The sequence below is a fragment of the Schistocerca piceifrons genome, chromosome X (genome assembly GCF_021461385.2).
Source record: "Schistocerca piceifrons isolate TAMUIC-IGC-003096 chromosome X, iqSchPice1.1, whole genome shotgun sequence".
Classification (NCBI taxonomy): Eukaryota; Metazoa; Arthropoda; class Insecta; order Orthoptera; family Acrididae; genus Schistocerca; species Schistocerca piceifrons.
This window is the reverse complement of record NC_060149.1, coordinates 53,965,628-53,982,570: the sequence shown is the minus strand read 5'-3', so window position 1 is coordinate 53,982,570 and position 16,943 is coordinate 53,965,628. Positions and strand designations below refer to the sequence as shown.

Below are 16,943 nucleotides of genomic sequence, written 5' to 3'. Positions count from 1 at the left end.
CCTTTCATCAATTAAATTCAATATTTCTACTAGTCCTCGTCTTTTTACCTACTTGATCCTCTGCTGCCTTCACTACTTCATCCCTCAAAGCTACCCATTCTTCTTCAAGTGTATTTCTTTCCCCCATTCCTGTCAATTGTTCCCTTATGGTCTCCCTGAAACTCTGTACAACCTCTGGTTCTTTCAGTTTATCCAGGTCCCATCTCCTTAAATTCCCACCTTTTTGCAGTTTCTTCAGTTTTAATCTACAGTTCATACCCAATAGTTTGTGGTCAGAGTCCACATCTGCCCCTGGAAATGTCTTAGAATTAAAAACCTGGTTCCTAAATCTCTGTCTTACCATTATATAATCTATCTGAAACCTGTCAGTATCTCCAGGATTCTTCCATGTATACAATCTTCTTTTACGATTCTTGAACCAAGTGTTAGCTATGATTAGGTTGTGCTCTGTGCAAAATTCTACCAGGCGGCTTCCTCTTTCGTTTCTTACCCCCAATCCACATTCACCTACTACGTTTCCTTCTCTCTCTTGTCCTACTGGCGAATTCCAGTCACCCATGACTATTAAATTTTCATCTCCCTTCACTATCTGAATAATTTCTTTTATTTGATCATACATTTCTTCAGTTTCTTCGTCATCTGCTGAGCTATTAGGCATATAAACTTGTACTACTGTGGTAGCCGTGGGCTTTGTATCTATCTTGGCCACAATAATGCATTCTCTATGCTGTTTGTAGTAGCTTACCCGCATTCCTATTTTCCTATTCGTTATTGAACCTACTCCTGCATTACCCCTATTTGATTTTGTGTTTATAACCCTGTAGTCATCTGACCAGAAGTCTTGTTCCTCCTGCCACTGAACTTCACTAATTCCCACTACATCTAACTTTAACCTATCCATTTCCCTTTTTAAATTTTCTAACCTATCCGCCCAATTAAGGGATCTGACATTCCACGCTTCGACCCGTAGAACGCCACTTTTCATTCTCCTGATAACGACATCCTCCTGAGTAGTCCCCGCCTGGAGATCCGAATGGGGGACTATTTTACCTCCGGAATATTTTACCCAAGAGGACGCCATCATCATTTAACCATACAGTAAAGCTGCATGCCCTCGGGAAAAATTACGGCCGTAGTTTCCCCTTGCTTTCAGCCGTTCGCAGTACTATCACAGCAAGGCCGTTTTGGTTAGTGTTAGAAGGCCAGATTAATCAATCATCCAGACTGTTGCCCCTGCAACTACTAAAAAGGCTGCTGCCCCTCTTCAGGAACCACACGTTTGTCTGGCCTCTCAACAGATACCCCTCCGTTGTGGTTGGACCTACGGTACGGCTATCTGTATCGCTGAGGCACACAAGCCTCCGCACCAACCGCAAGGTCCATGGTTCATGTACCTAATAAACCCCAAAAACCCCAAGAAATTCTAGATACACATCACTTCTATGGCCTTAATGTGTATATCAATGTCCAAGTAGCTAGCATAGCTGTAGCCTATCCTTCCTTCCTCCTATTACCTCCTTCCCACTTTCTCCTGACTGATGTTATTAATGGAAGTAATGACAGTAGTGCATGCTGAAAAGAACAAACACATCCAACATGTACTGCCATTGTGTGTATCAGAAGCTGTAGCTTTACATTCACCAGTGAGGTGATTTCAGTTACTTGATACAGACCCTGATACTGATGATGTGTGACAGAGTTCTTTGTTGATGGTGTTACGACAGCAACCAGCCACAAATTTACTTTCAGTTCCTTTACTCAAAGGATAACGTTACCGGTTTTGAATCATTGTGATTCATCCTCAGATGGTTTACATGCTTTCTTTACGACATGTGGTGTGTTTTTACAGATTAATTGTCGTGAAACGTCGGTTTCGAGTGTTTGTTTTCATAACATTCATCCAACAGATGTAATGCATTCACACTGTATCCTCGTTGTTGCACACGTAAATAGTTCTCAGTGAACACTTTAGATTTGTCGCTGAGATCATTTCTACCACGCACCACATGTATCAAAACATAGCAACAACAATCATTTATGTATTTCTAAATTATTTATTTTCCATCTCTGACTGAAATAATTACACTCTGTCTCTATTGTCATGTGTCATATTCCCATCCTGTGAACCTGCTGCCTGACCCTCCTGCATTTCTATCTTGTACATCTTCTGCCTCCCTCTAAGCCATCAGCCACCATTCCCCAACTCCCCATTTTGATCCTGCCTCTGTTCCCCTCTCACCCACTCCATGTGACATGACGCCTCACCCAAGTGTACCTGGAGTTCCAGCATTGCGTATTCATCTGGCACAACATTGTGTTACAGGTGTGTGTGTGCATGTGGGGTTGCGAGAGGAAGCATATGTATGTTGACTCTAGAGCAAAAAAGTATTTGTCTAATGTATATATCATTTCATACAATGCATTGTATTCTAAATGTAGAAGGGTTACCTGTAAATTACAGCAAAATAATTCTTCAAGCAGGAAACCATTAACCATTCTGTTCTTACTTGCCTTGACATATTGCAGGTGTCCATATTTGTGATCTAGTTGTTACATCGTTCTTGTTTACTGCAGAAGTCCAACACATGTATCTTTTTGGTTTTTAACTGGATTCCTATACAAAATTTAGGTTTCCATTCTTTGGAATAAAAAGCGTCCAATACACATATCCTGTTCATCTTCTTCATTTATTCATAAAACTGTGCCAAATTTCTTGCATCAACCACTGACCCTAACAAAATAACAATTTCACCTGATTGGTCTAACATTGGCACTTATACAGCATTGTATTTTTGGTATTATTACAATCAGTAATTTATGTGATTTACGGTGAATATTAACATTTAAAAATGAAATCACATGTGATGATGGGGTCAACAGGAAACACAGACATATGAATAGTTTCATAATATGCAAAGTTTTTGTATGATAACCCTAGTAAGATGAATATGATGAGCAATTAATATTACCATATGCAAATTTTCAGTAAAAATATATTAATATTTTACTTGCTTATAACAGTGGCAAATCTAATACTAAATCATATACATTTTTTACTGAAAACTCATAAAACAAAAGTTGTTTACTTTATGAACAACAAGTTCATCAGTAAATATAATTCCATTTAGTTACTTCCTTTTGTCAACTAATTATCATATCACTATACAGAGCTATAAGTTGAAAAATTGGGACATCATCCTACATGTATGTTTACATAATGAAGTTATTCTATATCCTGATGTGTACTGGCTGTGTGTACTGTATTATTCACTTGTTGAATATTGGCCTATTACATTACACTGTTGACAAATCAATGCCTCATTTATTCAGTGAGTTGTTATCTTTACTCCTGGATTATTTATATTCCATATCATATTCTAAGTTTAACTTTTAACATTTTTTGTGTCCTTTCTCATATGTATGCTTTATATTATGTTCTGTATATTTAGATAAATGATAATTGGTAACTTTGTGCAACTACATAAATGTTAGGAAGCAGTTTTATACATGAACCATGGCATCTTACCCCATAAGTTTTAACTGAAGGAAATGCTAGCAGTGGAAGCCTACATTGTATGAGCTATTCTAAATTACTTTTGTCATCTCTGACTTGTTGTACATCATATGTGCAAACAATGTGCTAAATCATGGTTTATTGGACAAAATGCGAACAAATAAGTAAATAAATGTGATACAACTGAATGTTATTTCACATTCTACCACTGATTTTTGTTTTGCAGGAGCAGAGATATACACCTGCTGCTAAGAGGTCTCAACAAACCAACAATGAAGGAAGCTGGTGTGGAAATAGAATGGGATGCTAATAGAGACCCATTAAAAAAATTCATTATATTTGCTCGTTATGATAACTCTGCATTCTTAAATTACAGTGCCAAATTTAAACTTTCATATCCCGGTCGCTCAATTAATGCAGGAGCCCTCTTGGCTGCAAAAGGTAACATATTGTGCCTGTAGCAATTTAATAGTTGTTGTGAACAATTTAATATATATATATGGGAGTTTGCAGTGAGTTCACACATTAGTTTAGGATAACTCATCAGGTAGTAAACACAAGAATCTTTTATGTCTAGTTTTATGACACATATAAATGATTTTGAAATATCATTGCAGATCCAGTTTTTGAATCACAGGCTTACTTGGAATGGAGTCCTACAGAAGCAATCAGTGTAAAACTTGGAGCATCGTACAGATATGACACTGTTGTAATGGTGTCTGGAATGTCAGAGTTGTTGACTCCTTTTGAGAACTGGAAGACAACTGCTGCCTCAGGAAGGTAGATAATGATATCAACTCATATTTAATGTTGCGTTCACAGTGTCAGTAAAAACCTGATTTTGGAAGTAACTTATGTAATAAACTCTTTTTACTGTCTGTTAATTCCATTTCAGTGCTTTTAATTCAGTACAAATTCTTTTATATTAATAATTCCAGATTGTACTTGGAAGAAAATTTATTTCATGCAAATGGAAGTGTTCACTGGAAAGATGATCAGAATGTTGCTCTGAATCTGTTTGGTGATTATTCTTTGTCTGATGAACTATTTATTTGTGAATTTAACACCTCAGTATGGAGCACAGTTGAACATATACCTTCACTGTCAGGAAGCTTTTTCCACAAGCAAGGCAACAAAAAATATGAAACAAAGATATACTTAAAGGTATGTAAATTTGTTTTGTTATACTTTTCATGAAGTTGTATATATTTTTAGTCCAAATGTGTACCAATTGTTAGTCATAGCATATGTTTTTGATTTATTCTATATCTAGTTCATCTATATTCTCCAATACACTTTAAAGTGCATGCCAAAGTATACTTTTTGTAGTACCATGTATTTTAGTTTTGTTCTGAAAACAGGTACAAGGAATTTAGCAAGTAGATCTGCAAAAGCTAATCATTCTTCCAGCACCTGCCAGCTGAGATATTTCAAAATTTCAGTTAAACCCTCCTGTGAAATAAATAAGTTTATCAGTATTCATAGTGCCCTTCTTTTTACATGCATGATGTTCTGTTGTGGTTCAAGCTGTTTTGGATCACACACACTTGAAAAGTATTTTAGAAACAAGGCATGAACAGTGTTTTATGAAAAATCTCTTTTGTCAAAAATTTGCAGTTTGCCAGCATCCAACTTATAAATCATAGCTTTACCACAACATAATCTGTTTGATAGTTGCGCCTTATATATCAACTTGTTGTTCCTTGCTAGTATTGGTATAGAATAACTTTAGTTGCTATTTATTAATTGCAAGGTCAGAGGTTATTAGATCTCTGCGTTTCACTAAGTAAGTGACTTAAAATATCTCACTTTAAATTAACATTTACTTGACAGTTTTTGCACCAGTATAGTATTTTTATAAGATTAGACCAGATATTACTACCAATGTTAATGGAAAATATTTCCATTTGCTTAGCACATGTAATTAGTTCTGTGTGTATTAAGTAGCATAGCAGATATGTAGTATATAGTTTAGCTGAATGGTATAGTCTTCATGCATCCATTTTGATATTACCCAGGCATCAACTTCTGAGATCATAACAAGACAAACCTAAAAACCATCTTCACTGTGTAAAAACAAGCTATTATAATAATTAACAATAGTTCTAGCTAACAGCTTCCAAACAATTATTTCAACAGCTAAATCTTCTACCTTTTCTCTGACTCTATATACAAAAAGTGTAGTTAGTATAAAAAGTTAAATTGACAGTTTCAAAACTTGCTTCAGATCTCCATTGTTAAAAAAAAAAATCTGCAATGGCATTTATTTAAAAAGAATAAACACACTTGAGCACAAAAATGAACAAATATACAATGTACTAGATTGTACAACAGATTTCCGGCACAGATAAGAGAAATAAAAAAAAATTGTCTTCATTTAAGGAAGCAGTATCCAAACTTTTAGTGACTTGCTGCCATTACAGTGTAAATTAATACCAGTAACAAACTTGTAACAAATAAGTATATTCATTTACTATCTGTCAAGAAGATTTTTAACCACGTGCTTGCTATGATGTGAATGTATGCTTTGAACATAGGTGTTGCAGCTGAGATTTTGTTTGTATGTAAATGTAAACTATGGATTCCATATGGAATACATTTTTCTTACACTTTTTCTAATTAGAATTGTATTTGCAATTTTGAATGTGATGTTGGGTCAGGTACGAGGGTAATCCCAAAAGTAAGATCTCCTTTTTTTTTTTTATAAGTACATAGACCTGTTTATTTATACAATGGTTTACATCAATTTACAGCTTGAACATTTAACTATTTTTCAACATAATGACCATTTCTGTCGATGCATTTTTGTAGACGCTGTGACAGTTTTTGTATGCGTATGTCATACCAGCTCACCGCCATGCTGTTCAGAAAGTTATGAACCTCTTCTGTCACCTCGTCATCAGAGCTGAATCGCTGGGACCACAATTAATGCTGACAGGTATTGTGAGACTCTGAAAAATTCAAAAGGGCAATTCAGAACTGGAGAAGAGGAATGTTGAGCAAGGGTGTACACATTCTCCATGACAACGCTCACCCACACATCACTCGGTAAACCGTTGTTCTCCTGCAACAGTTTCAGTGGAACATAATCACACACCCACCCTATACTACTGACTTGGCACCCAGTGACTATCACCAGTTCCCTAGGTTAAAAGAACATTTGGCCGGAAAGTGATTCAGCTCTGACAACAAGATGAAAGAAGAGTTTCATAACTTTCTGAACAGCATGGCAGCGAGCTGGTATGACATGGGCATACAAAAACTGCCACAGTCACAAAAATGCATTGACCAAAATGGTGATTATTTCAAAAAATAGCTAAACGTTCAAGCTGTAAACTGATGTAAGCCATTGTAGAAATAAACAGGTATATGTTCTTATAAAGAAAGTAGGAGACCTTACTTTTGGGATTACCCTCATACTGTGCACTCTTGTATCATGTAGGGTACCGTACACCCTTGTACCTTTTATTATACATATTTTCTGACAAAATCCGTGCTATATGTATTGTCTCTGGGTGAATAAACTACTACTACTACTACTACTACTACTACTACTATGCTCTAAATCATTAATGTACAGTGTGTCGCTCCTAAGAGTTGTTTGGTGCATTTTCTCTGGTATTACAACAGGTATTTGCAGTTTCACTTTTGCAATGTGTAGATGAAGTCAAGTCATATAAGTACTGCTCATGACATGTTTTATGCAATGCCCACTGTCTATGAAAAGTGTCTGTTTCCTGTTACAAACAAAATTATTTTGAAAATAGAATTTTATGTGACCATTAAATAGTGGTGTCCAAAATTAGTCCAGCCTGATATTCATTTTATGAATATATATTAAAAGAGACAATAAAACATCAAGAATAACCAGTACTCTAGTAATGACTAAGTAGCAGTGCTGCATGGCAGCAGCAGTCTGGGTGGGCAAAGACAGCCTATGAGTGACTCTTAGGAGAGACACCTGGTATAAAATCAACAGTAATGACCCTATATCTCACTTCTGTGTTACATAACTGATGTTGCTTGTGTATTAGTGTGTGACGCTCCATCGAATATAAGATTCTACATTAGATAATACTTCATTCTACGCAATTGTGTCACCTGCAAAAAATCTTCTGACATTAAAACTGTATAATTCCCACTAAATCATTAATATAAAACGTGAACAGTCATGATCTGCTCAAACTTCTCTGTGACACACCTGATAGTGACTGTGTGACATTATGTGACCTTCCATCTAGTGTAAGAATTTGCATTCTGTCTGTTTCATTATTCTGACAAACATATCTAGGTACTGTACATCACAAAAATATTTTCTTCTGAAGGTGTCATAGTGGGTGTTGAATTGAAATCTGTTTGAGAATGTAGAAATACTAAATAATCTGGATATCTTTGTTCACATCTCTTAGGAGATCATGTTTCAAGAATAGGAGGTGCGTTTCAAGTGATAGATGCTTTATGAATCAATGTCGGTTCTCACGGATAATGTCATTACATTCCAAGTAAGTTATTCTATTTGAACTGAATATATACTCTGAAGTTCTATAAAAAAAGGTTTGACACAGCCAGTAGTTCTACTGATAAGTTCTGCGACTTTTTTTGTAGATTTTATCTATTGAAATCACTGAGGATCTGTGGTAAATTATGGATATAATTAACTTAAAATCATATAGAACTTGACATGGACCTTGTTAGGGATCTGTGGTAAATTATGGAGATAATTAACTTAAAATCATATAGAACTTGACATGGACCTTGTTTGGTCCAGAGCCTTGATGAGTTTTTGTGATTTCAATTTTATTTTAGGCTTATTGGTATTGCAATCTACATGCATGAGCTCCTGTACCAGTATCTCTCAGTCAGCCCTCACCACTGACAGAAATTGCTCAGAGCTCTGTGCAAGATGCAAAAACATCATTTAATGATAGGGATTTACCTCAGAGGACTAGGGAATCCACATGAGCATCGTCATATCCATAGGTGTTTCCTCTGACTGTACTAACACAATTTGGGACTGATGGGGTATTACATTGTCTTGATGAAGGTACAGATCACCTAGCCGGCCGGTGTGTCCGTGCAGTCCCAGGCGCTTCAGTCTGGAACCGTGTGACCGCTACGGTCACAGGTTTGAATCCTGCCTTTGTCATGGATGTGGGTGATGTCCTTAGGTTAGTTAGGTTTAAGTAGTTCTAAGTTATAGGGGACTGATGACCACAGATGTTAAGTCCCATACTGCTCAGAGCCATTTGAACCATGTTTTTAAACAGATCACCTGTTGGGTGCTACATAAATGAACAGATGGACATGATCAGACAGGAAATTTCTGTATCATTTGTCTGTGAAATTCAATGACAGACACTTGATGGGCTTTCAAGCAGCCATGTGAGCATCCCTAGATGAGATACACTGACCATCTTTATGAATAGTGCCCTATTAAAAAGTGAGGTGCATAAACTCCTGTGTATTTTGATGCATTCATATCCTCCCATCATCATGCGGAACCATGTAGCATGGTGAACCAGATAAAGTGACATTTTCTGTCCTTTGAACATCCAATGCCAGTGTGTATGTGCCCTTGCTAATCTCTGTGATTGTGACATTTGGTAAGCAGACGCAGATGTGAAGGATTGTGGCTTCTCCACCAGACAGTCAGGATGTGGTTTTGCTTGATACATCTGCTCACTGGATGTTTCATCCAGCATTCAGTTGGTGAGTGAGTTACTGTGCTAAGGCTTTTGAAATCCATCAGTCAACTGTGACTGTCATCACCAACATGTCCTTCACCATAGCAGTTGACTCTGAAACTTACAGGTTTCTGCTAATTGAAGTATTTATGGTACACACTTAACATACTGCTGAGTGAATATGCAGTGCCTGTATGCATCGAACATCCTGTGCTGGACTTTCGTGCCTACTGCAAGTGCAAAATCTGAAAACAGCCCATTCGTGTGATTTACCATACAGTTCAGTTTGTCATAATGATAGGAGTGCTCTCTATCACTACAACAGCCATCTATAATTCATTTGCTCACTTTTATTGCAATGTGTCTATTGAATGATGACAACACCCCCTTGTGAAGGAATATTTGAATATGTAATTCAACATTTAACTCATTGCCATATAAAATGGCCTGCATTCACTAACTGTAGCAAAACATGGTGTAAATGCTATTTTTTTTCACACTATTCAAGAGTCCCCTGGGATAAAATTCATCATGAAAAATGTGATTCCATAGAAGGAGTACTTTCTCTGATCCTATTCAGGAAGAAGACAATGTTTAGAAATTGCTTGTGGAAGATGAAATGGCGTAACACTACACAGAATGTCAGTGAGTTTTTCTTTGTGATAATGCCAGCAAAGCCAAGAAATACAATACATATATGTACCTCATCTACCAAAGACTGACATCAAATCAAGACAGTAGGTATTTGAGCAAGATGAAACCAGTACAGATTCTGGCAGAAAAGCAGCCTTCCCGAAAGCTGAATTAATGTAAGCTGAAATTATTCGTCTCAGTCTAAAAATGGAGTCTCAGTGTAAACAAACATATTAATTTTGTGGACCAGTATTGAAAGTAATTTCATCATCAAAGGCATGTATTCAGAGAAGAAAGATGGGAAGATTAAGTTTTAATGCTCCATCAACAATGAGGTGAAAATGTTCAAAGCCTGCAGTTATTTGGACTGGGTTGTGGGATTAACATCCCAGCTTATTTGAATGGGTTCCATTGATAGTTACAAAAGACAAAGCTTAAAATAAAGACAACAAGTTACTGTTGTAGACTGGAATGTTCACCACAAGAACTGTAAAATATTTCAAAGGCTGGAAATTAAAATCATAGCTTTATTCTTATCAGCTTTCACTTTCACACAATTGCATTCATGTAGTTTACTTCACATATTCAAAATGTTGTTTTCTGTGAACTTTATAGATCTAGCAATTGTGTGCAACATTTATCAAAAACTTTGTGTTGACAAAGATGCACAGCTATCTGATGACTTCATAATGAAAAATTAGACGAGAGACTGTTACAACCCCTCATCTACTGCATAAATATTTGGTACATTGTGTGCTGAGTTATTACTGTCTGATCCAGCAACCTTCACCATGTGCCCTGAGTTACCCAAGAGGTTTGCCTCACCCCGTGCTCAATGTTTCTGGATCCCACTTAGTGATAACCACTATCATACAAATTTTCCCTCTGAAAACAGTACTGTGTATTGTAAAATTATTCAGACTGATGACTAGAGGACTCCTTTCCTGCCATTTAGCATGCATTACTTTACTGTACTACTTCCAGAAAAGCATTAATCCATTAATGGTCTAAAAGGTATTTCTGAATCACTCATCACGAATATTGTCTGATCTTAAGGTTTCCTAGTGATACCGCTGTACATATTGATTTCAGGCATCCAGCTGGGTGGAGTCATTGATGAAATATATTTAAAAATTGCTCTCATCTTCAGATGATCAGGTGGAAGGGAGAAATATTAGTTTTAGTTCGGCTTTGCTGTTGGTTATGGTTATTCTTATGGTATTTACGTGTTTTGCATTCACATTGAATTTCTTGGCATACATTCTATTTCAAATTAATTTTAGATCCACACATTAACAAATTTCCTTGGAATTTTTCCTTAAAACAACATTTGAAGGAGGATGCCTCTCAGTAAATAATAAGTAATTCTCAGCATAAGAGGATCTTCCTCTATTAAATGTTACATTTCCTGTTCCACAAGTTACTACAAATTGTCTTCTAATATTGACGCATTTTACCTCATAACTGCTATGTAGAAACAATGACAAATTAAAATGCACAAACCTATGACACAAAAAATTAATTTTCTGGTACCATTTCATGTCTTACACATTGTTCCACTGATCTCAGTAGCATGTCAGGGCATTCAACTGCGCCCTTATTGAAATTTTAACCCACAACAAACTGCAGTTATTCTGGTATTTTGTTACATCTCAAGCATTTCTGTGAGTTTTAGGATATTATCATACATGCCTGTGTTGATTGTCTAGCAGACTATAGGGCAATATAAACTGGGTTTCTTCTTGTTTCAGTTTCTCCTATAGTTTTGACATGTGATGCCCATTCATACAAACATTACCACATGTTTAGTCCCATAGTTTTAAAGCCACACAAAGAAGTCTATAGCAACATCTAAATATATACTCTGCAAAACCACTGAGAAGTACAAGGCAAAGGGTGTGTCCCATTTTACTAATTATTAAGGTTTCTTCCCATTCCATTCATATATGGACCACAGGAAGAATGTTTGTTTAAATGTTTCTGTGTGTGTTGTAATTAATCTAATCACATCCTCACAATCCCAACAGGAAGTGATACATAGAGGGTTGTAGTAAATTCCTTGCATCAGCATTCAAAACCAGTAAATCATTCAAAACCAGTTAATCATTCAAAACCAGTTCTTTTAACATTGTAAATAGACTTTCCTGGAATACTTTATGTCTGTCATCAAGAGTCTGCTAGTTCACTTTCTTTAGCATCTCTGTAACACTCTCCCACAAGTCAAACAAATCTGTGTCCATTTGTGCAGTCCTTCTCTCTATTTGTTCAGTATACACTATCAGTTTGGATTCCACACATTTGAGCAATATTCTAGAGTGGGTCACACAATTGGTTTGTAAGCGATTTCCTTTGCAGTCTGATTGTGTTTCCTTAGTTTTCTACCAATAAACTGAAGTCTGCCACCTGCTCTACCCATCACTGAGCTTTTGAGATGATTTCATTTCATATCCCTCCAAACCCTTACACCCATGCATTTACATGAATTAACCAATTCCAACTGTGACTCAGTGTTAGTAAAGTCACAGTAAACTTGGCTTTTTTCTTTTAATTTTGTGAAGTGCACAGTTTTATATTTCTGAACATGTGAATCAAGCTGCCCATCCTTGCTCCACTTTGAAATCATATCAAGGTCTTACTGAATATTTATGTAGCTTGTTTCAGACAGTAGTTCATTATAGATAACTGCATCATCTGCGAAAAGTCTGAAGTTACTATTAACATTGTCCACAAGGTCATTAATATACAACATGAATAGCAAAGGTCCCAACACATTCCCTGGGGCACACCTGAAGATACTTCTACATCTATCAGTAACCCTCCATCCCAGATAACTTGCTGCATGCTGTCTACCAAAAAATCCTCAGTCCAGTCACAAATTTTTCTTGATAAACCATGTGATCATATTTGTGACAATAAGCATGGACATGGAACTGAGTCAAATGCTTTTTGTAAATTGAAAAGCACTGCTTCTACCTGAGTACCCTGATCCAAGGCTTTCAGTATGCCATGTGAAAGAAGTGTGAGTTGGGTTTCACATAATGTATGCTTTTGGAATTCATGACGGTTGATATCAGATTAGATTAGATTAGATTAGTTTTTCATTCCATAGATCCGTGCTGAGGAGATCCTCATGAATGTGGAACATTCCAATTTATTTTTTTTTATTTAAGCTGAAATAACAATACTAATAGTATGAATATATACAATACATCATTTGTTTCTATTAAAAAATTCATCAATAGAGTAGAAGGAGTTGGCCACTAGTAAGTCTTTCAGGCTCGTTTTAAACTGATCTTTATTTGTAACTAAATTTTTTATGTTTACTGGCAAATTATTGAAGATGTGTGTTCCTGAGTAGTGGACCCCTTTTTGAACTAAAGTAAGTGCTTTTAAGTACTTGTGCAGATCATATTTGTTCCTGGTATTGTATGTATGAACTGAGCTGTTTGTTGGAAAAAGAGATATATTATTTAGGATAAATATCGAGGAGATCAAACACTTCAATATACTTCATTCTGTTTGAGCTCAGAATGTGTTCTAAGATTCTGTAACAAACTGATGTCAGTGATATCAGACAGTAGTTTTAGGGTGTCACTTTTGCTGCTACCCTTCTTGTAGATGGGTGTGGCCTGTTCTTTCTTACAGCTACTGGACATACTCTTCTTGTAGAAGAGTGTGATCTGTGCTTTCTTCCAACTACTGGACATTGCTATTTGTTCAACTGTCTACAATATAGTAACAGAGGGACTGACTCAGCTGCAAATTCAGTATAGAATCTGCTAGGGATTCCGCTGCGCATTTGAGCTTTGTTCAGTTTTTAACAATTTCAGTTTCTTCTCATCACCACTGACACTAATATCCATGTCACTCATATTTTCAGTGGTATGAAAATTAAATTGGGGCAATATGTTTCATTCAGCATCTCTCTATCTGTAGGCCTATGCTTTGTTTTATATGTATTATGCAGTTGTCTTTGTTTCTGTACAAGTTTCTTTACCATGACTGTATACCAAGGAGAGTCTTTCCATTATCTACTATTCTACTAGGTACATATCTATCCAATGCATTTTGGAAATAAAGAAATACTGCATCTACATGACTACCTTGATCCTAAGCTTTCATTATTTCATTTGAGAAAAGTGTGAATTGTGTTCTGCATGTTAGATGTTTTCAGAATCACTGCTGGTTGGCTTATTGGTCATTCTATTCCTATGTCTGAAGTATGTCTGAAATATGTGCCTAGATTCTGCAACAAATCAGTGTTACTGCGCAAAAGTTTTGTGGATCACTTCTATTACCCTTCTTGTAAATGGGTGTGACCTGTGCTTTCTTCCAACTACCAGGCTGGATTTTTTACACAAGAGATCTATTACAGAATACAGTTAAAAGAGGGGCTAGCTCAGCCATAAATTCAGTATAGAATCGGATAGGGATTCTATTGGGCATTTTCATGATTTCAGTTGTTTCTGCCACATGCTGTTATTGAGTGTGCAAGCCTGTGATAAACTGTTTTTAGTTTGTTTATATCACATGATTGTCTAAGAATTCTGAAAGCATACCACAGACAACCATGCTTGCTTAACATTTTTACCCTGTGGTGGTCCCACGGTATTGAACTGTTGAACCACACTCACAAAAACTTTGTTTCTGTGACTAGTTTAATTTGTTTGGCACCAATATATAAGGGTTCCATACAGGCAGGATGGTTTTGGGATTGGTAGAAGAGCATATGAGCTGTCTTGCTTCTGATTAACAGTAATTTATTGGAGTGGAGCAATGAGAGGAGTCTTTCTGTTGTATCATTAATTATGAGCTTCAATTGCAGAGCTCAGTCCAACTGGAAGAGCAAATTTGTGTCATCTGCTAACAACACAAGAGAAGTATTAGATTTAATGGGAGGTCATTGATAAAGAACAGAAAGAGGAGAGGGCCCAGTACTGAGCCTTCTAGGACTCCACAGTTTACCTGACCTTTCTTCTTTTATTCATCAAACTTATCATTTTATTTGTCAGCTTCTTTGGTTGTTTTTTAGAGTTTCCCAAACACCCACTTCTTCAGCTATCATTATTAGTACCTATGTTTTCTAGTTCAGTCTTTTAATTTTCTCTTGATTCATTCTTGAAATTCCTCTTTCTTTTCTTTGAGGTTTTTAAAATTTAAAACTCTTTTTCCTTTAATTAATTGCAGTCTTTCATCTTTTGTATTCATTTCAAATCCTGCCCTTATTAATTGATGGTCACTGTTTGTATTGTTCAGCACAGAGACATCTTTAACACTTTGAGGCCTGTTGCTAAAACCAAAGTCCATCTCATTTTTCACTTTAGAATTAGGATCCATCCAAATCAATTTGCAACTAAGATACTTCTTAGAAAATATATTCATAATGGGTGTTTTCTTGCATTTTGCAAATTGAACCAATCTCACACCTCTGCCATTTCTTTGTGTGTTCCATATTTGCCAATAAGTGTATCACCTTCCTTGCATGTTCCAACTATGTTACTGATGTCATCAATTATAAATTTATAAAAAGCAATATCTCCCTTTTTCACAAAAAGGAAAAGATTCTATCTCTTCAACTGATTGACTAGAAGCAGGTGCATATCCTCCATTGTCACACAGAAATATTCCCAGCATATTTATTAACTGCCAGAATTAGAATAATTTTTTTTGATTACCAGTTGTGGTTCTTCTGCAAACCATCTTCAGATCAGGTCTTATGATACCTTGTATTATGACAATAATGGGTCAATGCAACACCAAGTCTTATGGCAAGCTCTGGGTTTGCCATAGGATGCCATAAGACATTTTCATTGAACAAACCTACTGCTGTCATAGTGGAAAGAATGAGCTTATCTAATTTGGTTAGTACTATGTTCCATTGATCATATTTACTATAAACATTACAATATGGAATGTGTCAATGGGACAAAATATTATATAAACAATTGAATATACAGCTATTTACAGGTTTATGATGAATACTTATTCATGTTTAAGACTTCCTCTGTGGTACAGAAAGATATATTATGGCGAAACAAGTTAAATTTACATTGCAAATACTTCTGCTGTCTGATAAGACATTTTATTTCCATAAAGAAATTGTTAAAGATTTTATAGCAGTGTAGTCTACTCCTATCTGTACCAAAGTTAGATTCACCAGGAGGATTTGCAAATCATTTTTCCTTCTAGTATTTCATTTATGAACATCTTTATTATTCTGAAGCAGCTGTGGATTGGTATAACCAAATTTGACCAGTAAATAAATGTAGTGATATGCTGTGGATATGAGTGAATAGTTTCTTCAACCTACAGCTAGATGTACATATTATGAACACCTTAAATAATTCTAATAACTTTCTTTTGTGCAATGAATACATTTTCCTTACATGAGGAGTTACATCCAAATACTTTCCACAAGATATCAATGAGTAAAATATCTGAAATGAGTTGAATTTCTGATTTCATTGTCCTCATAGTTGGCAATTATTCATATGGGAAAAGCAACTGAGCCTACAAATTTTAGCAATTAGAGATGGGACTTTTTGGCAGTTCAGATTTGATGAGCTGTTTAAAGCTACCCTATTTGCCTAAAACAATTCAATAATTGTAACAAAAACATCATTTACTATTTTCACTGTTGACACTTCTTTGCTTGGTTGGACAATAGAGAATTGTCATTTGTAAGAATGACTAGCTCTGCCTTCTGATTTAATTAAAGATGATCTGCTAAAAACTGAAATCCACAAATCTTCAAAAATGTTTAAGTATACTGGTAATTAATAAGTAATGTGTTTGTGGTCACAGGTTCCTACCACTATGACTTCTCAATTAGTTTTTTATTTTTATTTTTTATTTATTTATTAATCCATCTGCAGACAATGTAAATTTTGTGGATGATGACAACACACAAATGCATAAAATACAGACAGAGAGGTACATAAATATACATAATTACACACATAAATAAATGCATACATTACTTGCCTTACTGAGTTACCCATTTATACATTGTATTCCACTGTTCTATACAACATATTGTAAAATGTCTCTTCATTGCAGTTATTAATCATTAGCATAATTGTCAACAAAATTTCCACATCATTTTAGGTAGT

The 16,943-nt window shown here is 35.7% G+C and overlaps 1 protein-coding gene across 1 annotated transcript in view; it reads left to right on the top strand.

Annotated features, from left to right (window-relative positions):
• LOC124722172 overlaps window positions 1–16,943 on the top strand; it is an 830,020-nt gene that overhangs the window by 348,160 nt on the left and 464,917 nt on the right. The window contains exons 28-30 of the mRNA XM_047247373.1: window positions 3,741–3,955; window positions 4,132–4,294; window positions 4,453–4,678. Of these exons, the coding sequence (XP_047103329.1) occupies window positions 3,741–3,955; window positions 4,132–4,294; window positions 4,453–4,678 (604 nt within the window). The remainder of the gene's footprint in view (window positions 1–3,740; window positions 3,956–4,131; window positions 4,295–4,452; window positions 4,679–16,943) is intronic.